General features: G+C 48.3%; 1 protein-coding gene across 4 annotated transcripts in view; it reads left to right on the forward strand.

Annotated features, from left to right (window-relative positions):
• mef2cb (myocyte enhancer factor 2cb) overlaps positions 1-27,000 on the forward strand; it is a 57,985-nt gene that overhangs the window by 16,274 nt on the left and 14,711 nt on the right. For all 4 annotated transcript variants that reach the window (XM_076159783.1, XM_076159781.1, XM_076159782.1 and 1 more), the window contains exons 2-3: positions 5,163-5,437; positions 14,230-14,433. In XM_076159783.1, the coding sequence (XP_076015898.1) occupies positions 5,384-5,437; positions 14,230-14,433 (258 nt within the window). In that variant the 5' untranslated portion in view covers positions 5,163-5,383. The remainder of the gene's footprint in view (positions 1-5,162; positions 5,438-14,229; positions 14,434-27,000) is intronic.

The following is a 27,000-nucleotide window of genomic DNA, read 5'->3' on the forward strand; positions in this document are numbered from 1 at the left end:
AGAAAGAAGAAGAAATAAAGACATTACAAGATGATCGACCGCTATCTCTCTCTAATCCCCAGACGAACATGTTGCTAATCTCTTTAGCCGCTAACACGTTAAATGAGTCCTAATATCTGGAGAGATTCCGAAGCCATGAAAGCCCACCTACGCGTGCGCTACCACCCAGGCTTAGGTCACTCTTCTCCCCTCATGCGCTTGTAAAGGATGCAGACATTGGAGTTTGGGGGGGGGGGGGTGGATGAGGGAAGCAGCAGTGATAGCCATTCGTCACCCTGCCTATCTCGCTATGACAGATGGGGAGTGCGGCGTGCCACATAGAGGAGTCACTGCCTGTAATGACATTAGAGGCACAATGAGACCTGATACACATTTTTCTTCCCCCCGCCTGGCCATCGCCTCCCTCCCTCCCTCCCTCCCTCCCTCCCTCCCTCCCTCGCTAGCTAGCTCCCCCCTTCCGCTCGTCTCTTGGTATATCTCCGTCCATCCTCGGGAAGATAAAAGCACCGTGTACCACTATTTTTACATCAAAAGCGCACACGCATGCGTACGCTCGACAAAGACACTTGTGCGCCGAAAACAAGTGCACACACCGGAAAACACACTAAGGAGAAACCAAACATTACACATGCTGGTGGGGGGAAAAAAACGTAATGTTCTCAAGAGGGAAAAAAGCTCCCACATGACAAAAAATGCTGGAGTAAAGACGGGTGCGAGGCGAGTGTGTACTGACATTGAAATTGTATTTGGAAAACTGTATTAAAGCTCTTTTTTAGTCCTCCTCTTCAAGGAAATGGAAGTTTATTTAAAAAGAGAGAGCGTTTATTTAATGTACCATACACCTCCTAAAAGGTTTACTTACAGCAGTGTAATATGTTATTTCAAATGCTCACAACCACATTTCCTAGGAGGATAGGGGATACTGGTGTTATATATTTTTTTTTTCAGGACACATGCTATTACCAAATGTGTTGCAGATGTACCATGAGCCAAGGCTGCACTGGCCGAGGTGGGGTTTCTTGGAAAAACATCGCCAATCCTGTCATGATAAATCACCTTCCCCCAATTTGCTGTAACATGTGTAGAATTAGGATTCGGGGAACATCGGCGGAATTCTGCAAGCGTTGCATTCGCAGGAGTGAGTTTTTAACCCCCGCAATTCTCCGAATGCAGAAATAACCTCTGGGGTGATTGCCAACTCCTGTTTTGCACGTCTCTTCTGCTGGCTCACTAACAACCTCCCCCTCCCTCACCTCCACCCCCTCGCTCTACACCGTGCAGCTGTCTCTCAAAGTGACGAATTAGTCCCGAGCACGAGTCCGAGGTGAAGTTCCCCTTTTTGTCACTACCCTTGATTCAGCAGCGGCGTGTTCGGCGTCTGTCCTCGGCAACAAAGCCACATTAACAAGCACCCCACAGACTGTCTATTAGAATGTGAAAAAGCCGTGTGCTGTATATTAGTTTTTAGTGACTAAACACTTGGGAGAGAGGCGACCTAGAATCAAGCCTTGTGGTGCACTGAGTGTATATGTTCTCATCGTCCTCTCAGCTCCACTTCTGAGACACACACACACACACACAGGGAGAGAGAGAGAGAAAGAGAGAGAGAGAATGCTCATTAGATCTATGTGCTGAATCGCTGCTCACTCGCTATCTCTCCCATCCTCCCCCAACCTTCATCCCTTCTCTCTCTCTCTCTCTCTCTCTCTCTCTCTCTCGCTCTCGCTCTCTCTCCCTCTCTCTCTCTCTCTTTCCCTCCGTCCGTCTGCTTAACAGATGGGAGGGTCGTGGGTACAGCTCTTCCCCTCCCCCTGGAGAGGCCCGGTGCCTGTTCAAAAGATCCCTCTTTTTGCCTCACTCCATTTCCCTCTCTTCCCTCGTCCCCTTCCCTCCACTCTCTCTCTCTCTCTCCCGCTCTCTCGCTCGCTCTCTCTGCCGTTGTCACCTCTCCAACTCAAAGCGCAGCGAGTTGGGACCCAGGATATAAAACAAGCAGGAGGCGCGGCCGTTCTCCTTCTGTCTGCTTGGTGCCAGCATGCACTCTGACCTTAGCAGTCGCTCGTCCCAGCCGCCTTCCAGTTACCAGGCTGGTGTGAACGCAGCCATACCATTATCCAGACTCGGCATAGATACAGAAAAATACACTTACACAAATACTCTTTTGTGCATTCTTCACTCATTCCCTCTTTCTAAGTGCTTAACTTTGGGATTACAGTAGGATGCTGGCTTAATGTGTAGAAGCTTGTTAGTTCCTTCCTCTGTGCCATCATTCTCCCTGTGCGTCTCCATTTCTCACATTCTCACCTCGTTTGCCCTTTCAAGGTCAGGTGTCAGTGTCGCTCTCTTGTGAAAAAATTCCAGCTAAGGATTACTGCCTTGTGCCACTTGACCAGTGCACCTTAGCTGCATTTCACTGTCCCCTCCGCGGTGGCGTCACCGGGCTAAATGGGATTGAGTGGTTCAGTGGTAATCTTCTAAGTTAAGCGGTGCTCGCGGCCTCTCGTCACAGCGAGGGAAGGGAAGAGGGAAGTGAGCCCGATGAGGAGGTGGGCACTCGCTGTTCTTATCCAGGAGCGAGCTGCCTGGCACTCATATGGGACGGGGGCGGGTGTGAGGAAGAGGGAGTGCGGGAAGATGGAGAGGGGCGAAGTGGGGATGGAGGGAGCTGGCGTTGTTGTGTAGGAGGAGGTAGAGCAGGCAAGAGTGAGAAGGGGGGAGGGCGGGGGGGGGAGCGCCGACACAGGGCTGAGCGGCAGCAGAGCCTCGCCTCGGGGAGCGTTGGCTGGTGCTGAGAGCCAAAAGCAGGGATTAAATGTTCAGGACACGGGCTTAGCCTCAGCGTTAATGTTACATAAGGCCTAAGGTGTTGCCCCAGCGGGTGTTGACATTGAGAGGTTCATCGCTGCTCAGTGGGCTGTAGGAGGAACGAGGAGGAGGTGACGGCCAGGAGGCAGAGATCGCGAAGGTACACGCCTCCTTCGCTTGGAGCGATGCCCAGGCGCGCTAGTGTTGGAGCGGAAAGCCTGGAAGGAGGAGGAGGTGGAAGAGGGGGAGGAGGAGGAGGAGGGCGCCGCTGTCAGCCTGTGATTGAGGTGTGCCGGCTTGATTGATACGCTTGTCTGGCTGTCTTGTGCCAAGCGCCTCAGTGTTGGCTTGTAATCCAAGTTTGTCTGACAACATCCAGTCTCTTTGTTGTTCCCCTCTACAGATGGGTGTGTTTGCGTGCAGCCATGCTAACATGTGTTGGATAGCCTCCTCAGAGCTGCCACCGAATTATTTTAGATGTTGTTATTATGATGGCGGCGGCGGCGTTGCAGCGCTGGCTGTTGTTCGAGCTGCCAAAAGACGCGTTTATGTTTGTTTCTTATTTCTGCGGCGGGTGGGCGTGTTCCAAAATGATCAAGTCAGGAAGTCTTTTTGTCATGCATTTCGCTCAGGATTCAATTTTTAAAAGATTATACACGATTAATTGTGCTTACATATTTAATAAAACAATCACGACAGACTACTTAGTAGAACACCAGTGATAGCAGATAAACACACTGGGCCTGTGTGTTCTGATGTAAAGCAGTGGTCGGCCCGTCACTGAGAACAACCACAGCATCCCTGGACGTCCCTGTTACACACTTTTATTATCAATGTCCTACTCTCTCGCATAAAGAGGTCAAGTGCGCAGCAATGTGCTGCGCTCACTTCAGGGGTTTGGAGCCTTCTAGTGCTTTCTCATGCATGTTACTCAATAAATACATGGATTCAGGTTAGGGGAAGATTTAAAAAAAAAAAAAGAAGAAGAAAGAATTGAGGGAGGGAGGGGGGGTGGAAGTGCATTATAATGTGCTGGTATGTGTGTGAGTGTGCAGAAAAAAGAGAGAGAGAGTGATAGAGAGAGACACAGAGACTGACATGTCTTTTGGTGAGGCGGTGTCGTCTTCCACATCAGCGTCTGATGCTCTTGCTGCCAGGTGCCGGAAATCTGGTTCAGAAAGGAGAGACGCGAGAAGAAGGGGAAAGTGGAGGAAAAAAGGCAGGAGAGACGGAGGTTTTTTTTTTTCATGTGATGGCACTGACAGCTCCCCTGCATTGCACTGAGCTTAAATAATGGGATGCTCATTTGCATAACGAGGGACGTTATCACCTCTACTGTCAAAAGAAAACACAACAACAGTTCTTCTGCTCCTCCCCGAGATAGATTGGGTTGGCCTACTTTAGCACTCTGGAGAGATGCACTGGAGCTCCGGCTTAGCCAAGCTCGCACAAGAACATACACACACACACACAAACAGGAGTACAGTATATACATGTAATAACATAAGGACACACAGTCGCTCACTCATGCAAACTTTTTGGAGGTGCAGCTTCCTTCAGCGCGCACACACATCGGCCTCCACTTAGCGCTCACACAGCCACACATACCCCCACACACACAGACAAATCTGCAAACACACTTATTCAAACACGACCATTAACATGCAGTGTCGTTCAGCTTGTTCACCGTGGAATTCCGTGTTCGATTCCTCCCCGTCAGAAAGAAGCCCGTGCCGCGTTTCTAAAGATCACTTGGCTCTTTTTCTCTTCCTTTATCCTTTTTGCCTCGGCTTTGTTTTTCTCTCGAACGTAGCAAGAGCCGGCGTCGTTTTTTTACATCTGTATTCTCTCCCGCGTGACACACATCTGCCATGTTGGAGATGAGCTGCAGATAGAGCCGAGAAGGCCGCGTCTGGCAGCTCCACTGTCAATACAGCGGCAGAGAAACAAAATGTATTTCTCCGTGTGGATGTAATGTTACAGTGTTGGTGATTAGAGCATTTAAGTTAGCGGCACATCCAAAACACTGTCAAACTCTCTGTGAACGAGGCGAGATCCTGACAGCACTGTCTCCTCTCATAGTCGGAGTCTGGGAAAGAAAAAAAATGCAAAAACTGATTTGCATGATATCGACAGTGAAAAACACAGTCGCTCTCACAACGTTGTTGACAGATTCTTTGTCTTTCTTCACCCTCCCTTGTGGCTGCCACGATGCCACTTTTATTATTTTTTTCCCTCTCCCAGGTTTCATTTTTTTCCTTTTTGCCATATTTCATTTCACTTAATGCTCTCGCTCTCTCCTCCCCCCTCCCCATCCACTCCCTCCCTCCCTCTCCCCTTCTCTTCCTCTCTCACAGGTACGGATGCTGGAATCTTTGAATTGATCGGCGCAAAACAGAACGCGGAGCAGAAAAAAACAAAAGACGAGATAAAGGAAGAACAGAAGAGGCGAGAAGAGAAAGAAGAAGCGAAAGAAGAAGAAAGAGGAGAGCGAGCAAGAGAGAGAGAGAGAGAGAGAAAGAGATAGAGAGGAAAGCATAAAGTTCTTTAGAAAGAGAGAAAGAAAGAGACGGGGACGATGGGGAGGAAAAAGATTCAGATCACGCGGATTATGGATGAACGCAACAGACAGGTAAGTCCCTGGGGGGGTGGGAGGATGGATGAGTGTGAGGGTGGGGAAGAGGAGGGGTGGAGGAGGGAGGAAGGAGAAACACCCCACACCCCCACATAGCCCTCACCATTGAAGGTCTTCTGGGAGTCTGGGCAATATGTGAACTGGGGGACAGAGGAGTGTACAGGGGGAGGGGAGGAGGGGGGGGGGGGGGGGCAGTGCAGTTATTGCTTGAGGGTGGAAGGTGGTTGTGCGGATTTGAGGGTTTGTCCCCCCTGCCCCCAAATCTAAGACACAGAGAAGACCAGAAAGGGGATTTGCATGAGAACATCTGTAACTCTCCCCAAATCTCCATTCTGCACGTCACCGCTTGTCCTGTTCCGAGGCCGAGTGCAGCGCCCTTCACACACCCAGCCTCTCTCACACCATGCCACCCAGTTTAGCTCACCGGCAGTGGAATATTACCGCGCCGACGGAGGGAGGGAGGGAGGGAGGGACGACAGTAGAAAGCATAAACAAATAGAACCAAACAGAGATGGGATGGTCCAAAATGACACGTCGCTACCGGACTGGACTAGACCGGGCTGGAGTGGAGTGGGCCGACAGGGTGGAGATGGAGGAAGGCCTTTGAGACAAACACTGGAACACTATTTTTTCGCGAGCTAAATCCGTCGCCGTGGGGACCGCTGTAGTTTTCCTCTGCGGAGCACAACAACGATAAAGAGTAATTGGAAATGAATCCCGGTAGATGAAGTGAAATAAATGCTTTGGAGTTTAGGCGTTGAGTGTGAGGGAACAAAATGATCTGTGGTGGACAGCGTTCACAATCAAGCAGACTGGTGTCGTCTGCAGCAGGAAATAGACAGAGACAGGCTTCCCTCACTGCCCCCCAGGCCCACAATCGATCACTTCCTGAGGTACAAGTGACCACTGACACTTTGGCAGCTTCCTGGCAGCCCAAGTGGATCCATACGCCGCTGACGTGGCCTCTGGATCACAGGTCAAACACAAAGCACACACGTAGAAATGCACACAGACAGACACACACACACACTCTGAAGACTGGCCCCTGTCTTTGCTTTCCCCCATGTGTTTTCATCTTGGACACAACTTTCTTTTCTGTTCTCCTCCAATAAAGGGCAATAAAAAGCATCTTTAAAATTCGTGAAAGGTGTCACAATCAGATGGAAATCGGCGTAAAGGACGTTAATAAAAAGACTTAGACAGAATTAGACAGAAGTAATTGACACAGATTGTCACCAACGACCAACACACGGAAAGCGCAAAGAAACAACAGAGGGAGTGTGTGAAATCACGCATGTGTGCGAAAATCTGTGCTTTGGCGAACATATTTGTTGTAGAAAGAGAGACGGGAAGACAGAGAGACGGGAGATTTGAGGAGAGCAAAAGGAGGAGGTCACAAAGTTTTATAGACGGAGGAGCGAAGGCTATCCCGTTGCACCAGCACCCACACTTCCTCCTCACTTGTTATCTCAGCCGCTTCGCTCTCATCCCACCTCAGACTGGGCTCGCCAGTTGCACCAGGCACTCCGGCTCCTGAGGATAAGGTGGGAGAGAGAGGGAGAGAGAGAGAGAGAGAGAGAGAGAGACAGGAAGGACACCTGAAGGGAATCGATGCCTGAGATATCCGGGCTTTACTTACAGGGGAGGGGAGGGGGGGAGAGATGAGAGTGGAGAGGTTCAGGGAAGGAGGAATCAATATATCACTGGATTTTGTTGTTTTGATCTCCTAAGTGATAGATTAGGTATTTACTTGATCTGTTTTTGTGGCTGAAGATCCCTGCCATCAGGGATCATCACGTGGGATCGCCACGTGATGACAAAGCATCACGTGGCGTTGCCCTGTCATCTCCAACTTTGAGGCCCGAAATAAATGACATGACATCATCGCAGTTGCTGATTTTAGTAGATGGATGTTGCAACACAGAGATAGAGATAGACTCAGAAACTGACAATTTAAAAAAAATAAACAACACCAAAAAAACGGAAGCCCCGGCTTTATTTTCACTTCCTTTTTGTGGAAATGTGCCGTTGCCAAAGCCAAGTAAACACCAGAGGAGTCGGTGCCGAGCTGCCTCAAACCTCACATTCTTTACATTCTTTCACGGTTTAATGTATAGAAAGTTCAGGACATGTTGCCAACCCCTCTAAGCTGTGTGATGTTCTGACTGCAGCATGTAGACATTAGAGTCATTAGTCACAGCTCTTATCAAAGGGTGTTTTTAGCTCCCAAATATCCTTAGCTGTCAGCGTGGACGTCCTTCCGCCTTTTAGCCCTCGGTGGAGTGGCACCGTTCTGCGTGGCTGTCAACACGACCTCACCACCTACAGGGTTTCCGCTGACCCCTCCCCCGACTGGCCCCACCCCTGCCCTCCCTGCTAGCCGGCGGTATGGTAGCGGGCACAGGACCCGGGCTCGCTCTCGCTGGGCGGCCCACTTTGGGCTGCCACCCCCAGGCCCCAGAAACACTTCCCATGAGCCAGGGCAGAAGGGCCAGGCCTCCCCGGCGTTGACTGGCTGCCCGGACCTCCGGACAGTGGGCAGCAGTGTGTGAGCCCTGGCTCCGAGCCCCCCGACCACTCAGACCCTCTCGCAGCCTCGGGCACATGAAAGAGCCCCCTGTGCCATAAACTCATGGGCTGCAGACAGAGAGCAGACTCTCTTGCCCCAGCACGCACACACACACACACACACACACACACACACACACTGATAGGCACACAGACACAAGCACTCGAGCACATACAGATACTGCAGCACACGTCCACCATGCATCCACTCACACACGCTGGCACAGATTTGAGACATTTAAACAGATTATATGCTTAGACACATACTTAGATGGTGCGTTTAGGGTCTTGTTTATGCAGCGTAGACAAATACATGCATGTAAACACACGCGCACATCCAAAACACATCTATCTCTCTGGAGCGCCGTCATCTTGGGGTTCGGCTAATTTACTGCAATTGGCTCTAATGAGCGTTACCTCTTGAGCCGTGGCCTTAAGTGAGGATGACTCTGTGTGTGTGTGTGTGTGTGTGTGTAGGGGTGTAAGGGATGTGTGGCGTTCCAGTAGCGGGAAGTGCCCCAGGGGTAAAGGTTAAACATGGATCAGGTCATCAGTGACAGGAAGTAAGACAACACAATGTCCCAACTCCCCCAAACACACACTAACCCACACACACACACACACACAAACTTGTCAGCGGGAAGATAAAGAGATAGAAAACCATTTTTTGAATTTTTCTCTCGGTTTCTATTTTTTACGTCATCCCTGAGAGTGCGTCATCTCACTCTCCGCGGCAAGCGCAGCTGAAATAAATGATCTTTTTTGTTTCCACGACGCCCCATCCTTCTCTCCAATCAACAGCACCGGGGTGAGAAAACGAGCGAGCAAAAATTAACAGCAGGAAAATAATGAGGCGCACAGGGTCGCTCCTCACCCCTGCACCCTTTCTCTAATTCCCTCTTTCCCACCTTCCGCCGTCGTCGGGTGTTTTTTTTCCCCTCTTCTTCACGGCGGCGGCGGCGGCGAGTAGCACTCCTCCGCACCACGTGCTCAGCACTGCGAGACCTCACCTGAAAAGGGCTTGCTAAGCTCTCACCTTCCCCACGCTTTATGTTTGCCTCTCTTTTGTCTTCGTACGCCGACTTCTCCTTTCATTCCTCATGTGTTCCTTTCGCACTCTCACCTCGCTCTTTTTTTGTAATTTTTTTCCCCCCTCACCTGAAAGACTTTCATGGTTTATCAAGCTTCTCACTCTTTTCTCTGCTTTGTCCACCTGAACACTCGCCGTGAGCTTTTAGTGAGACAGGATAAGTGTTTTTCTGCCTCAAATGAATCACAACAGGTTTTTTTTGTATCATTGCAGCCTTACAGAGAAACATCTACTATACATATTTTTGTATTTCAGCCAGTGGGTGCAGATGCAGCAGCTCTGTCCAGTTGCGGTTTCTCAGCATAAACAGGAACATACATACCCTTGCATTATAGCTCTGTGCTGAAATCTAATTACACGCCCCGAGAAGAGGAACAATATATGCAGCCATGTATTTACGGGCAAACGCGGCTAAATTTGGACTGATTAAGACGGCACTCTGTCAGTTCCTTAGGTCAGCGTTTCGTGGCAAAGACAGAAATCTTTCAAGCGTCATCTCCTCCTGTTAGTACTGTACAAAGGAGGCACATTGAAAATGTCAGATAAGTGGCGTTTTGAAGGGAGAGAAGAGTGTAGCATATATTAGAGGTGGGACAAAGCCTCTTTTGTTGTAATGCCCCTCTTAACTGCTTCTTTGGCTGTGAGACAGAGTTCAGGTCTCGGGCTCTTCTACTTATTCCTTTTGCGTAAGCTCATCTCTTCCTGCTTGGCCCCCTGACAATGGGATAAGTGTTTGTCTCCAGACAAAACGTGCTGCACGCCGGCCGGACGACACGGAGGCGACGTGCGTTGGTGTGCTCGCCCGCGCTCGTGTTTGTGTGTGTGTGTATACGAGTGTTGTCATTTTGCCACATTTGGTTTGCTAACCAGCAGGTTTTAGGTGCCTGTCTCTCCGCTCCTCTCTCTCTCGCTCTCTCTCTCTCTCTCTCCCTCTGCCCCCCGCCCCCCTTACCCACCTCTTCCCCCCAGGGAAGCAGAGGCAGGCAGGAGGTGGGAAGCAGAAGCGAAGCCATTGTGAAGGGGAAGCCACTGGCCTCTTCCTGTTATGAGAGGAAATGCATACAAATGTGCTTCCTGTGCGTCCGCCCCCTCTCTTCTCCCTCCTCCACACCCTCTCTCTCTCTCTCTCTCTCTCTCTCTCTCTCTCTCTCTCTCTCTCTCTCTCTCTCTCTCTCTCTCTCTCTCTCTCTCTCTCTCTCTCTCTCTCTCTCTCTCTCTCATCTCACCATTGTGGCAGAGAATCAGACGCTATCCCTCCTCTCCTCGCGTCCCTCACTTTATCCCAAACATTTTTCTTTTTTCTTCTTCGTTTCGGGCGTGACAGGCACGCCGTAATGACACATTAACGCACAAGCATACAGAGTGTACATTACACATACAAAAACACACGTGGACATAAAGAAGAATGAATAAAAGAGATGCCAATGGGAATTCAGAGGTGGCGATTCAGAAAAGGGGATGTGTGGGTTTAGGTGAGAACAGTGAACAGGTGTGTGTGTGTATGTGTGTGTGTGTCTGCCCTAGGAGGTGGGGTGGTTGTGAATAGCACTCGGGCGTTGCCTCCAGTCTGTGTATTAGAGTAGAAGGTTTGGCACAGTTGTCCCTCACTTTATCCCTTTAAAAGTAAAGAATATATCATGCGGATGAAATTAAGTTTTGAGTTTCAGTTTTTGAAAGGTTTCTAAAGAGAGATTTGCATGAGGGTTTCTTTAAAATCGACATTGTGAACGTGGACACGGGCAGCTGAATAAACTTGATATATGTTTGTTTTTCCTCTCAGCTCATCTTTCATCTTTTTTTGCGGGAGGCGTATGTGTGTGTGTGTGTGTGTGTGTGTGTGTGTGCGTATCAAGATTCGAGCCTCTAACCACCTCACAAGAACACGCCCCTTCTCCGACAGTTTGAACATCAAGTATCGTCATTTAACTTTTACCTAAAAATAGTGTGAATATATATTTCACAATCTGGTTACCAATTGCCTGTGAGAAGATACAGTTGGGTTCACACTCACACACACCGGGGTTTTACACTGCCGTCTTTTAACCAGCACACACAGAGGCAAACGTGTTGAAGCGACACACTTACTTGTGACCGATGAAACAAATATCACACCCGCGCTGACACACCAGTGTTTTACAATGCTTCTGACGTCCTCATTCAGGAAAAGAAAGCTTTTATTTTCACACATAATCCACGTTTCAAATAAACATTGAAATGCCTCCAGAGTGGGACCTCTCTGCGCATATGTTCTTACCCAGTTAAGAGTTCAGTCGGCTAGATAAATAAACACAGGGTCCGGGGCTTTAGTGTACAGCTGTGGTCTGGGGGAAGTGAGCTTGCAGTGACATCACCAGCATGCATGCTGATGAGCTCATCGGGGTCACATGGCGGTGTCATGTGAGGACGTGAAGTAACAACAGAGTCACCTCGAGCCGTGACACCGTAAACGGGAACACACACAAATTGTCATAGTTGAGATCCCAAAAAAATTAGCACATCACACAAAGATGTCTGCCACAGTGTTTACCATGTAGACGGACGTGTCTGGATTGTGTGTGTGTGTGTGTTGTGGATGTATGTATGCATGCAGCCTATGTGATCGCCTTTGTGGCAGCAGGTTGAGCGTGTCGGTTTGTGATGTGGGGGTTGGGTGTGATTTTCACGTGGGCGTTATTGTTTGGTCAGTTTAGACTTTTTTCATCATCACACTCGCTCTCTTCCCGCGGTGTTGTTACAGTCAGCCGACGTGTGAATTATAATATGTGGGAACGGTTGCACAGTCCCTCATTTACAGCGGGGGGGCTGGAGTCCGGCTTCCATCCGATTCCGCTTTGTTGTTTTCGTTGCGTGTTGAAGGAGCGTGTCGGCATGGCAATTTGAGCAGCTCTGGACCTTCTGGGGACACGCACCTTTCTGAAACATTAATGTCCCCCAGCTGAGTGAGTGGGTGTGGAGCAGAGAGCTGCAGCAAGTGATGTCCTGTGTCTGCCCCCCCGCCAAATAAAACACTCCTGGGGAAGACAACACTCCACTTGTCCTGTTCCCAAACGGTCCGCTTTGACCTTGTGTCCTACAAGTCCCCCATCGTCTTATTTACTCCGTCATTGGACCGCCCGCTCTTGCTATTGTCGGCTGGCAGAGCCTTTCCGAGTGCTTACATTTCAGTTTCGGGTGCCGCATCGAGTGGTTTTGGATATGACAATTAATCTTATTGTCACCAGATGCCTTTTGATCTCGGCGCGTAAGAACGAGGCTTGTTTTTTCACATTTCAGTGTGACTGTGTAAATGTCAGCATGATATTTAGAGCCCAAGGGAGCTTTCCTCCTTATGTGAATCAAGATGAGTGTTTGTGCTGAGGTACAGAGCCTGACACACATGTACACACACACACACACACACACACACATAGCTTTCTCAGGAGTTGGCCCCGTGCGTCTGGTTTCATCCGCCGTCTCTCCAGCCACCCGATAGTTCAGCTTGATGACATCACGGGCAAACTTTTCGAGGGGATGCGGGTCGAGGAGATGGCGGTTCATCTAAGGTTTGCCCGACGTCGATGGAGAGACAGACAGGAAGAGAGAGACAGAGACAGAGAGGGAGAGAGAGAGAGAGAGAGAGACAGGGTGGATGTGAGGGATAGTTTGACATTCAGTTTCCCTGGTGCATCCTGGGAGATATGATTTCAGGAAATCCAAAACTATCTATCAATATCCATTCAACCCTATCTCCGCTTTCAGGCCTCAAAGTTGTAAAAGAGCTCAGGGAAAATGTGAAGGGCAATCCGTGATACATTTATGCCATAAATCTGTTTGTGTGCGTGTCTCTAATCTATCTACTGTACACGCTTCCAAATCACACCATCTCCACTTCATATTTACCACACGGAACACGTGTTTAGATTTGTTTCTATTTTGTATTTCTTAATCCACTTGCGCGTTAAGTTGAGAGCAGAATGACGTGCAGTTAATCAACAAAATGAGATCATTAGCTACCAGCTGGGCCGAGTTCTGGCAGTGTTTCCTCTCTCTCTCTCTCTCTCTCTCTCCGTCAGCTCGCATCTGTAAGTGTAAGTAATACAGTAACAGAATGAAATAGAATACATTTGAATTTTTTAGAAAAACGCAGTTGAGAGAGGGGAGCTTGGCAGAGAGGTGTTTTCTCATTTTCCCATGCAGCTAAAGAACTCACATACACACGCACACACACACACATGCGCGGCTCAGAAAAGAAACCAGGTGCAGCTCACTGGAATTAACTCACTTTCACTGCTCTAGTTTTGATCCAAACAATAGAGGAATAGAGGCTGTTCTATTTTCACATTGTGGTTTCTTGTGAGCCGGTGTTATTAAGGCTACTGGTCTCCGGCTTGTAACCAAACACACGTGCGCCCGCCGCGCCAGCCACGACCCCAAGTTTAAGTTGCTCGACCGTCGCTATTGACCAACGCATCTGTTATTTTTACGAACGTGTCGCTCTTCAGTAAGCGAGATGGTTAACTGGTCAGCACAACAAAGGAGCGAGGATGCCTCCGCTCATGTCTCTTAGATGAGGATAGATATAGGAGCGCGTGTGTTTCGCAACGAGACGGCGCTCGCACGAGTGGATTTAACATCACATATGTTCCACCGTGAACCTCTGCGGTCTTTGATGTTCCAGCAATAACCGATCTGCTTTACCGTTATCTATCTGAGGCAGATATTTTCAGTTCCTTAAATGCGAGCCTGGCTTGTTTTTTTTCTTTCTTTCTTTCTTTCTTTTTTTTCTTCATTTTTCCCCTGGTGTAGTGGATGGCCTGTTACTGTAAGCCTTCGCTCAGTGGGCACTTCCACAGAAACGTGGTTTATTTTTTCTCCCTATACGGCTTTCTCTGAGAACTTCTGGTCAGAAGGGGTTATATCATATTCCCATTAGTTTCCTCATTACAGGGAGCATGTGTGTGAGGGGGGTGACTTTTTTGTCATCATGTATTGTGCAACTAGGTGTCAGAAAATATAGTGACTTCATTACTGGTGGTGAACACTAAGTTGAAACCATCTGCTTTACTGTGAGTAATGGAAATGATTTACACATTCTTCCTCCACCCTCATCATCCTCTCCTCTTTTTCCTGTCTCCTCTCTCTCTCCTCTCAGGTGACATTCACAAAGCGAAAGTTTGGCCTGATGAAGAAGGCGTACGAGCTGAGCGTGCTGTGCGACTGCGAGATCGCCCTGATCATCTTCAACAGCACCAACAAGCTGTTCCAGTACGCCAGCACAGACATGGACAAGGTCCTGCTGAAATACACCGAGTACAACGAGCCCCACGAGAGCAGGACCAACTCTGATATTGTGGAGGTAAGTTACGGGAATGCACACACAGCAGCTGCACACACTCATGCAAACACACAACATTTGTGACTCATTCGGCAACCTTTACTTCTCTCTTTTGCTCTTTGCACCCAGCATAATAAGAGCTGGTTGCTAGTTTACTTCCAAAATCAGTCACATCGAGACTGACTTACAGTATGTCGTGTACTGTAGGTTGCGGCTGTTGCTTGATTTCTTTGGTACATTTGAGTTTCCAAGGGTCAGACCGGTGGAACGGTGCAACATCTCCAGAAGGCAGTCTCATTAAAATCGCCTCCTTGTCTCGTCTGTGCACTGCACCTTTAAACGTGCATCGATCGGGGCCCTGCAGGCTGTCCTCTGTGGCATGTAGCCACCCAGCTCCCTGCGCTTGTTGTTGTTGCCGTTGTCATAGACGCGGCTCTTCCAGTCGCGTGTTGATCTAACCTGCTTTGGACACATGTGGCCAGTGTGGCTCAGGGCGATGTTAAACAGCGCTGTCAGGCCGGCGAGTGTGCAGGTAGATAAAGCAGGTAATCATGCTGACACCCTCAAGCATCCTTAAGCTCTCAACGTGACCCTGTTACGCAACATTAACTCTGAAGGCATACTTGATGTGCCACACACACACACACACACGCACACAGCCACAAAGACATCCCTGTCCTTATCCCTTTCTCTCCCTCTCACATACATACAAAAAGGCCTCTACACAGATCTGACCTGATATTGTTCCAATTCATTTAATTTCTGATCGCTTTTGCATATAATCACTGACAATGACTCAATGATAGATCCATAAATGAATCACTCTGTAATGTAAACTCGAGTGTTAGTCATTATCCTCTCACTTTTGTTCTACATCTGTTTCCATTTGGTTCAGTGAAGTGTGTCGTGTACATTTTCATGTAGCTCATCAGCTCACACAGCATTTACCATACGGCTAATTGTAATGGTGATATGCTTTAGAAGGGACAGCATTTAGAAAGACAATAAAATAAGCGATTCACTCGGTGTAGTGAAGCATCATATACATTATTTCACCATTATTTAGTAGCAGAGACTTAAAAAAAACTTGAAATAATTTTGCAAACTGTGCAGCTAGTTAAGTTAGTATTTACATCAACACTGTATCCCTGAGACTGATTTGAATTCCTATCAGGAGCCCTTTTTGAAAAGCAAAAGCCTGTGAGATCAAAGTACATCTGGAGGGATGAAAGATGTATTTTATTAACTATATACATTTACATTTACATTAAGTGTTTTAGCATCCACTCGTATAAAGTGCCTAAGCACTTTGTCGTTTATGCACCCGAGCCCCTCAGCCCATGAAGAGCGGTCACATGTTTTGGCAAGTGCCTGTGACGAGATCCCCCTGCTTGGAATCTGCCTACACTCTGATCCCTGGAGGACTCGAGCCCCTTGCTTCTCTGAGGGACTAACAGCGGGGGAAATCGATCTGAAGAGGCCTTCAGCCTTGGCTGCGGCGTGCTAACGGGATTGGCCACAGGGCTGACACAAGCACGTTTAGCGTGGGCGGGTGGGAGGAGGTGTTTGTTTGTGTATATGTGTGTGTGTGTGTGTGTGTGTGTGGGGGGGGGGGGGGGGGGGGCTCTCCTGTGGAGCCCTGTGTGCTGCTGCTAGGCTACGTCACAGGTGCAGGAACGTGGGTGGGTCGTTTCTCTTTTTTTGAAGGGGGCATTTCAGGGGGGAGAGGTCAAGAACGAGGGAATGAGCTGGATTTAGGCATGGTGTCCCTAACATAGCAGCAACCAGATATTACATTTCATTGCTGATGTCAGACAGATCGACTTTGGAATTTGTAGAAACCCCTTGTCTTTATAATTGCTCAGAAACACACACACATCTCTCTCTCTCTCTCTCTCTCTCTCTCTCTCTCTCTCTCTCTCTCTCTCTCTCTCTCTCTCTCTGTTCCTGCTGTGCCTGAAGGTGTAGTGGGAGGAGAGGCAGAGGTAGGGGAGCTGAGCTCACAGTGTGGGCGGCTGGCATCGAGGCCTGCTACATTAGCAATAAAGCTCTATGTAATTAGCATGTCTTTGGTTGATAATTAGCGTTGTTGAGAGAGTGGCACTGAGAGCATTGCACAGCCTCTCTAAGATGCAGCATGTTTACAAGAGGCTGGAGGGCTTTTCTCTCTCTTTCTCTCTCTCCCCCTCTCTCTTTCTCTCTCAGTATCTTTCAGTCTGTTTTTCATTGAACATATCCGTCTAGATTTGTGCCATTATGTTGAATCTTTGAGTCAGTTTGGAATGGGATCAGGTAGATAGATAGATAGATAGATAGATAGATAGATAGATAGATAGATAGATAGATAGATAGATAGATAGATATGGAGGGAGAGGGTGAGAGAGAGAGAGAGAGGTGGTGAAGACGGCCTCAATGACTCATCTGAAAACCGTCTCAGCTCAGTGTGACACTTCCACAAATATCTGTTAAAGCAAAAAGACCCAAGAAACCAAAGCTAACCCTCCTCCACACACACACACACCATTGAAGTGTTGCTAACAAGATGGCATTTACATTTACAATGTACAGCCCCAGGAAACCCGTTATGATCAGACAGATCCGTTGGCAAATTCACAACGGATTCAGGATGTTTTCAAATGTTTTGCATGCCTCCTTTTAAACCCAAGCCAATCATCATGTCACAGGGAGTAAGTCTGTGTGTATCCTCTCCCGAGAGACTGTACTACACGACAGCATCGGCTGTTCCACTTAATTAATGCTAATTGTTTTTAAGCGCCATCTAAGCTCACCCAGGCCGTCGCTCGAAAGCATGCGGCAGCAGGAAGATTTCTTGCGCCCTTTGCATGTCCGAGCATGCAGTGTGTTGTCCTGGCAGGTCGACAGTACTCTCTGAGTCTGGCTCCAGATAAAACAGTCAAACACACAGATAGATTTCCTATACTCACTGTCTGCCAGGCCGGTTTCCTGGACACGTGAATGGCATTAGGGGAGAAATGGGAAGGCGTGTTGGGAAATGACAAGAGAATAGATCCATCTCTCCCTTTTCCTTTCTTTTTACTCCTAGGACGGATCACTTTGAGCTTTCATCGGGGATTTATTATGGCAGGACAGGGGTTGTTAATTGCAATCACACATAAAAGGATCTGTTCTTTCCTGTGCTGATGATGGCAGATTAAGCTCAAACTTGAGTGCTGCTGGCTGTCTCTCGCTGTACTTGAAAAGCCCCAAATTCCAACAACACACTCAGGCTCCACGCGCCGTGCCAAATCCCTGGTACAGAATGTGTTGAAACAAAGAACACAGGTGTGTGATATTATTGGAGGGTTAGTGCAGTGAGTTATGATAAGGATCTTATGCCCAGTCAGTGCTGGAACATACCTGAGAAGAGGAAGCATGGCAAGGGGAGGGATACTATATCATTTGTGTGTACAAGAGTGTGAGTGTAGCCGCATGTGTGCAAAGCGCAGGAAGAGACAGTTGGCTCGTGCCGGGCAGTGTCCATGGCATTGCAGTGACCTCAGCCAGCATTGCACACTTTGATGCCATTGGCTCAAACATCACATGGAAGGGCACCTGACTGAGCGGAACAAGGCCTGACTTCCTGCACTGCTGTAGCTGCCCGGGGAAAGGCCAGCGGACAATCCCATTTCCAGCAGATTAACCTAATCTGAAAGTTCAGCTCAGCCTGTAATCTTAAACAGCAGCAGCAGCAGGAGCAGCAGGAGCAGGGGCAGGGGCAGCACACACACACACACACACCCCCTCCGTTTCCTCTCCCTCTGTCCTCACCTACAAGTATCTACTGCATAAGGAGGTGGGGGTGGGATGGATGAGTGCAAGGAGAGGAGGAGGAGGGAGGGAAAGAGGGATGGAGGGAGGAAGGCTGGTAATTATTTCCAAAGGTCATTCTGTTAATGACTACCCGCTTGGCTAATGAGATTCAGCAAAGCTCCCTCACCATGTTTCACCCTGCGCATGGCTCAGCCGTGTGCCGAGACGTGTGAGGAGCACAGGTGTGATTTCAGCCCTGTGACAGTGCACTGGAGGGAGGGGAGAGAGAGAGCGAGAGAGAGAGAGAGAGAGAGAGAGAGAGAGAGAGAGTAAAGAAAAATAAAGGGAATAGGAATCAGGTGGGTATGCCTGGGAGAGCGCCAAAAATGAGTAATGAACCAACATCTACACCAATTTATTGCAAGCCTCGCACAAAGTTTCATTTGGCAAAACAACATTTTCCGCACCTTCTAAATAATGGAGAGAGGCTAATTCATTCTGTTAATTTCAGTGTCATTGACCGGCAAACTTTAGCTTTTCCCTCTTTCTTTGAACTCTTTCCTCTGCTCCCCCCCCCCCCCCCCCCCCCCACCATATATAATATTCCTTGGAGTGGACGGGACATGTGATCCTCTCTCTGAAGTGCCAGTGTTCTCATGTTCTGCCTCGCGCTTGTGAAAATATTTTCCAGCATGTGTGCTATTCTGCCTGCTTATTTGGTTTCTAAACAGCGTGGAGAACATTAGCCTTAAGGAGTTTTCTCAGTTGATCAGCCCTCTGAATGACTTCTTCTCATGCCTCTCAAAGACTGTGTAATTACTCCAGCTTGTATGGCCTCGCTAATTTGTCCACTGCCTTTTTTCCCCTTTTTTACAAGTCAGCATCCAAGAGAAATAAGGGAGTTAAATCATATCTCCTGCCCTCCATACTTGTCCACAGTGATCTTGTGTGGAGTTGTTTTGGACGTTTAGGACGGGGGGGGGCATGTGGCATAACGTGGGCGAGGGTGGGAGGGAGAAAGCGGGTGGGGTTGTCACGGTGATCACAGTGCCTCAGTGTTTACTAGTGACGGAGAGATCAGCAACGCGGCTTGTTTTTCCTCGCCAAGTGAGGATTAAGACTTGAAGCCACTTTGACGGACTAAGTCAATTAACCTTGTGACATGTGGCGAGCGAGCGGCGTCGAGTTTCGTTAAAACAAAGACTCTGAACCTGCAGCACACCTTTGCCAGGTGTACCAGCTGGAATGTGTGTCCGATAGTTCACTAATTACATGTAAGGAAGAGCAGCAAAGCAAAGTGTTAATAATGTCTACCTTTAATTCATACTTTACACTCTGAGTCTGAACAGCAGCGGTGGCCGAGTCTGTCAGCTCGTTGGTTTCACAGCATTAAAATGAGGTTCAAATGTTGGTGGAAAGGAGAAAAAGCACAAAGTATTGCGTCCTGGTATTCAAAGCTTTATTAATTCCACCCAGCAGAGGCGTGTGTATCCTTACACTCATCTCTTCTCAGGCTACACCCATGTGCATCGTCCCACTCGCTCCTTTCCATTTGCTCTGCAGATATTATCGCTGTATTATACGTTTTGCTCTGTTGGCATAGAAAAAAGGGCTATTAAGGCAAAACGGATGAAAGAAAGGGAACGTTTTTGTACGTTTTCCTCTTAACGTCTCCATTTTTAGTCTCTATATATTTCCCTTCCCGTCCTCGCGTTTCCACTTCCCTTTGATTGGCAACATGGACTGAACTCACCACATAAGAAGCCGTGTTTATTAGATGGTCAAAGTAAAGGACCCCCCCTCACCACCACGTCACTCCTTTTTTTCCCTTTTTTTGTGGTACTCCTTCCCCTAATAAATGCCTCAAGAACTGGTAGCGCTCTAAAAATAGTGTGTGGTGAAGCTAAAAATAGTGCCTGGCTGGCAGTCCTTGTAGAAGAGAGGAATAAGAATAGGCATGGAATCTCTCTCTCTCTCTCTCGCGCTCTCTCTCTCTCTTCCCCCCCCCCTCTCTCTCTCTCCCTCCCTCCCTCTCTCCCTCCCTCCTTGTGATTGAAACAGGGTGGGTGGGGGTTGTTTTTGAAATGGAATAGTGAGTAAGCGAAGTGTCAGGCTATTCACTCAGCCTCTATCTCTCCTCTCTTTCTTTCCGTCTCTGAGGGCTGACCATGAAGAGTTGCCCTCGGCAACCACATGCAGAAGACGGTCTGTCTCAGAGCTCATTGCCCTTAAACCTTTGGAGCTCTTGAATAAAGAACTGTATTATTTAATTTCTGGTTTATTCACATCTTGTTATCAAACAGAGGCTTCCTGTCTGCTTGTTTTTAAAACATTCAAAAAACGAAAATAAGTTTAAACAGTGTCAAAAAAAATGAGTTATCTTGTATCCATAAGTGAGGTCAAGGATTGGAAGGTCATGGATTTTCATTGGCAGGTCAGTTTACAGTGTCAAAGACAAACCCTGACATGCGTCACCCTCGCACAACTAAATCACACTCCTCTCACAGACACAGTCTATGCTTTAGGCTCTTAATTAGGCTCAGGCAGACAGTTGAGTTTAGTGTAAAACACAAAGACAGCAAGTTTACAGAGTTCTCTCTTCTTTTTTTCACCACATGCTTCTTTCACTTTTTTATTTTTAAAGAGCAACTCCAAACAAAATGGCAGATAATGTACATGATCTACAAGCTCAGCGTTTTATTCCACATTAGATGCCTGCAGCCCGAAAAAAGCAGAACTTCAGACAAGAAAGTAGGCAGCGTTTTGGATCACCGTCAGAAGTGTTTTTTAAGGTCAATATGCTGAAGCGGAAGTCTGAGGTAGTCGCACAACAACAAAAGGAGGTTGTAAAAATAGACTGTTTGAACTGTGCCAATATGCGGTCCCTGTGGTGTGAAGCGGTGCACAGGCAGGCCACTTCTGAGGCCGCGCTGCTAAACAGCCACGGCTTTTCCACTACGCAGCCCAGAACAATTCACGCAAGCCATTAAGATGAAATGATGCCTTGTTCTTTGAAACTATTTGTGGAAAATTCTGAATAATGAAGATCTATTTTTGTACATGGCATTCCCTGCCCCGCCTGGAGCTTCCCTCCCCCCTCCGGCCTCACCCGCCGCCCGACTCCCCTGCCATGATTGCCGCTTTGGGTGTGGAAACTCAAGGTCACAGCATAGAGGTCAACCGGCTGGTCATTGTTACTCGAAGCCTCCCTCAGGCCCCCTTTCCTGTTGTGGCACCACGCGATAAGAGACAGAGAGACAAAAGACGATAACTGACGGTTGGTGGGAGTGAGGGGGGGGGGAGAAGGGAGGACAGCTAGAGGGGGACAGAAGTCCTTTTGCAGAGGATTTGTTGTTATTAGTCATGAGAACTTTTATAATAGGATGAATTGAGTATATCGTGGTGAAATCACAATGTAATACATGGAAAAGCTACCCAAATACCCAGAACATTTAGCCTTGCAAATTGATTCTCGCGTTCAATCAGAATTGCATTAAAACACATTACAATTTGTCCGGCGTTAATAGCGACGCATTACGTAACCGCAGTGTAGACGGGATGAAAGATGGTAGGTTGAGGGCGCAGACACAAGTGCCCTCTTTATCCAGTCTCACTGAGCTGGCATTGTGTGGCACGCATGTCTGTCTGGGTAATTATACAGTGTAGTGACTAGCCTGAATGACCATTTTGTTCGCGGGGCCGAGCTGCTGCTGTAGCAAACAGTGTTGGATTCTGACATGTGCTCAGAGTGTGTCTCCTCCATATGGGAAGCGCTGCACCATCTGGTATTGTGCCGTGTACTGGCTGGCTAAAACTGTCAGTCTGTGAGTGGGCTCTCGTCTGCATTGGGCACTTCTAATGGTGATTTTAGCACATGCGCTATCACAATGCCACAGTTTGAAGATACACGGAGAAACCTTGTTGGGCACACTCCCCTCTCCGTCTTTGTCTTACACTCAATTTCTCACTATTTCACTATTTTTTTGAGGTTGTTTAGTCAATCTACAAATCCCTAAACAGCTTGTAATTATACAATTAGGCGACGTTATTACCGAACACGCGACCACTTTGCCACGGGATGACGGAGGCCAGGCGCCAGGCTTTGATTGCAGGGTACCAGGAGTGGGTAAGGGGCTTCAAAGCCATCAAATCACCAAAGTCATTGATGCGATAGTTTTTCAAATGTTGCCTCAACTTGTACATCGGGACGCACAGATGATGAAAAAAAGAAAGCAGCCAGCCAGGCTGTGATTTGGGGTCCCATTCCTCAGATTGCTAACCTAAAAACTCAACCACCTCCCCCCCGCCCAAATACTCACTCTCAGAGCATGTGTGTGTACATAGACACACACGTGCGCACACACAGTCTACTCATCCATGGGCATGCCCCTCGACATGGTCCTGGCATGTTCAAACCACGCTTCATGAAACGGTGGCCTTCTTGCCTTTGGTCTGCCATCTGCTTCCAATAAGCTAAGCCAGCCTGATCCCTCTGATGTTCCCTCCACTCTGAAAAGCAGAGAGAGAGAGAGTGAGACACAGGAGAGAGAACGAGGGATAGGGAGCCAGAGAGAGTGCAGATGAAGAAGTAGAAATGAGGAGAAGGAGAGCACATCTCCAACACGTTATTACCCCATTCCTGCCGCCAGCGAGGCCAACCCCAATGTGCTTATTGTGCAGTGGCGCTGGGGGGGACTTAATCCACAGTGGGTCCACTTCATGACCGCTTCCATCTTGTTATTTGTGATGAGAAGGGACAATGTTTCTCCTCGCCGCCTCACCCCCATTGACACGGAGCCACATTGCTCCTCACCAATCTGCCGTGATGAAATTGAGGCTGTCACTTGGTAAAACCCAGGGAGCTCCCCGGTGTCTTATGGTTTGCAAGAAGTTTCCTCCAGTCTCTCCCTCCCCACAAAATGAATATTCCAAAAACCCTCATCATTTAATTATTGCAGCTCTCACAGTTTTGACACGTGTGTTTTTCTTTGCGGATCATCTGGGGTCACTTTTAAACTCCGTTGTGACTCACTTTCACATACAAAAAAACCCAAAACTCATCTTTAGCACTTATTATCGGTGCCTTCCTGTGGTCACACCCAACCCCCACACACACACAATCTTACACATTGTGTAGGCTGCACTGCTGCCATAGCATCATAGGCTTCCAGGAGCACAAGTTTATGCTGTGATCGTTTTCAATGTGACACTGTCTTCTCTCTAGATTTGTACATCTTGATAAACCACAGACAGAGAAAGGCCTGGGAAAGTCTGTCTATCCCAGTTTTATTGTTTATTGTAATATTTTACAGCCCAATAAACATGATTTGCCATAAGTGGCGCTGTTATTAATGCATTTATACTGTGTGAGTCTGACAGCAGCTGGTGTTTTTCACCAACAAGTGTGAAATCTACTTTAAAACTATAAACTGCTGCATTTACAGGGGGAAAATATTTGTTCCCTAACGAAATACTATCTTCTTTCATAAGGCTCCGTTTTGCTTTCAATAGTGTGTGTATTCTGAAGAGCACACCACATTGGCCACAGTATAAAAGCCCTTTATTCTAAAGTTGTTGTTTTTGTGGAGGATTTTTGCACTAAAGCTGTCAGCCATTGCTTGGAGACACTGAGAAACGCTCACTGGCCAAGCTGTCGCCAGTAGCCATAAACACAATATTGAATGTGTCGTAGGCTTCAGAGACCGCTGCCAAGATAACTGCAGAGGAGACCGGTCAGCAGCGAAGCTCTCTCAAACCACAACTAGCCCGAGTCAGAAATAAAGATGAGCCCATCTGGCCAACAATGTTCTGACCCCGGCTTCTGTCGAAGACGCGGAAAAACCGAGGGCAACAGGACAGAGGCAGGGAGACGGGAGACAGACCGAGCGGCAGACCGAGACAGAAAGACGGGTCGAGACGGGGATGGAGAGGGTGAGGCAGGATGGCAGAATGCAGAGCAGACGGATCCTGGTATGGCGGGGGGCTCTAGGCAGGCATCAGCTGTCCTCAGCAGACCCCCTGGGGCCGCCCAGAACTCACACCCAAATAGTCTGAGCAAATCTTCACAAGAACACCGTGAGGCTTTCACCCCAACACAAACTATGAAATGTGCAAATTTAATAGCCAGAACAAAATGAGTACGTCGTGTACCAACACTTAGAAATGGCTAAATAAATCAATTCCCGCGCCTGTTATTATTTAAACGAAGAGCAGGTCACCTTTACCTGACCCGCTGGTCCGTACCGCTCCATCACCCACCCACACCTGCAGCCCGTCGTAGCCGAGCCTAGTCTAGGCCGAGCGAAGCCGCGGCTGCAAAGGGTACAGATGACACAAGCGTCTAAGTATGTAGGACGCGGCGTCTGCGCTGTGCCCGATCCGCACAGGCCCTGTGACAAGTCGAGTCAGGAGGGAGCGTCATGAAGAAGGAGTTTAATTAGGAGCAAACCTCCAAAGGGGCCGCAGAGAAAGACACGGAGCCCAGCAGGCTTCCTTTCCGTCATCTTTTCTTCTCTCCCTCTCTCCGTAACACGATAGCCGCAGCGTCTATCCGCATTGTGGGCGTTTGTAGCTCTGTATAGCCATCTTTGTCTCTGCCGTCCCGTCATGTGTGAGCCATGATCTTGCTTTTCACTTTGCATTGTGTCCATTAAACAGCTGAGCCTTTTTATTTGGTTTGTTGAATCGATTGCCACACACTTTGGCTTCGGGGTCAGAAGCCGTCGCCTCTGCTGTCTTAACTTATTGGTATTTTAATAACATAATAATTCAACAGCTTTAAAAAGTGAGCAGAATTAATTGCAAAAGAAATACCAGTCGGAGCCGTAAAAATGCTTATAAACTTTAATAAGCCTCCATGAACGCTTCCTGTTAGGCTTGTTTCCTATCATTTTGCGATACAAATAGTTTGTATTTCATTTTGAAATTCAATTCCCAACTTTTTAAATCTTTTGGGGAATAACTGTCGTATGTTTTGGCTCTAGTGAGACTCAGCTAAGTGTTTAATATGAATCCTAAACAGTAACGTAGTGGCTCCTTTTACAATGATCCTTATTTATTTCTGTCACATACTGATGGTGTCACTTGAAAACACACCCAAAGCCATGTTTGGAGCATCGGTTGATGACTTTATGGAGCAGAGATGTGAAACACAAACAAATTCATCACACATGGGGGGGCGATGGGCAATTAGAGAGGGAGAAAATACATAGGGTGACGAGAGCCAACAGGGCCGCAGCCAGAGGGCCTTCTATGGTTATGTAGACACTCCAAAGGATACGATTGGCTGTCGGATCATGTGTCAGGCCCTTGGCAACAGGTGTGATGTGCTGAAACAGGTGGGCATAGCTGGGATGAGTGGCATAGTGCCCTTGTACCACACCCTTGATCTGCTGAGCCCTTCTGGAAAGCTAAGCCCGGGCCACATGTTTTAAAGTCATATAACACTCACGCATCCCTGCGCCCCGTCAACACCCAACACAACCCCCCCCCCCTCCAGACCACCAGCTCAGTTACCCCATATGGGTGTCACCTTTACCCCAGCCCCCTCGTTGGCTTCTCCCAGCAGTGCCTCGCCGCCCTTCTTCCTAGAATGGAAGTGTTACCTCGTGCCCTCTGCGCCGGTGGCTGTAGGTGGTTGGAGATCTTTACAAGCAGAAACAAATTTGGTTTTTCCTTGAATATCCTCTCACGAGTAGAGAAAGAGGGCCGGCGGATCAGCTCCTGTCAGCTGAGTGTGATGCATCGCCAAGACCAGAACGAAAGTACACAAAAGGAATGGGAAAAGTTTTACATCTCTGCGCCTTTGCCAAAAAAGACGGCGCGCTAAACCTTTGCGACCCCTTTGTTCTTTTGACTCATCCATCTCGGATGGAGCAAGAAGTGCCTGATTCACTGCGGGTCCGTTAGAAGTCAGATCTCCTGCATCGCCTCGCTTGATTTGTTTGGTGTGATTTCCTGAAGACTGTCAAAAGATGTGAGAGATGCTTTCAAAATTCACAACTCCAGATTTCCACTCTGGGGGCCGAGCTAGGGATTCAGAGAGCGAGCGGAGAGGAGAGCCAGCACATGTTGACACGCTTACAGTAGCTACCTCACCACGAGACGCCTCAGGAATCAAACAGCTATCACGCACACAAAAGAAGCCCTCTGAGTTCACTAAAACCACACTCAAAACAGGGCTTTGTTGTGCCGACATGTGAGATGACTGGATTGTTATTTGTTTTCTAAGCAGGCAGAATCGCTCCCTGTCACTGCTACTGCCGCTTGTGATGGAGCACCTAGCGCGCTCCTATCTGCCTCTCTGAGTGAGAACTGAAGGAGACAAACAAATGAGAGGAAGAAGTTCACTGAGATTAACTTATCTTAGCATCTCCCTCTCTCTCTCTCTCTCTCTCTCTCTCTCTCTCTCTCTCGCGCTCTCTCTCTCCCGCTCGGTCTCTAACGCCCACTCTCGCACACCCACACAGGCACACAAACACAGACTCGTTCCCTTCTTCCCCTTCCCACACACACACACACACGCACACTCACACCAGCAGGCACATAAACACACTCAGGGAAAGAAAAGCGCGAGAGAGAGAGACAGAGACAGAGAGAGAGACTGAGAGAGAGAGACACACACACGCACACTTGATCAGCATCAAATACTGGGTGTGCTAAAGTAAATTTAATTACGTCTGTCTGATATGGAGCTTCAGATGAAAGTAGAAGAGTGCAGTGTGAAGCGACGGCTGCACAGACAGGAGCAGGCCCGTGATATTCCTACCGTAGACTAATCTCCCTTTATTAAAGCCAGGAGGAGAGCGGGAGGGAAGG

The sequence above is a fragment of the Genypterus blacodes genome, unplaced genomic scaffold, assembly GCF_046128005.1.
Source record: "Genypterus blacodes isolate CSIRO-AG114 ecotype Tasmania unplaced genomic scaffold, CSIRO-AGI_Gbla_v1 ptg000099l_1, whole genome shotgun sequence".
NCBI classification, from domain to species: Eukaryota; Metazoa; Chordata; class Actinopteri; order Ophidiiformes; family Ophidiidae; genus Genypterus; species Genypterus blacodes.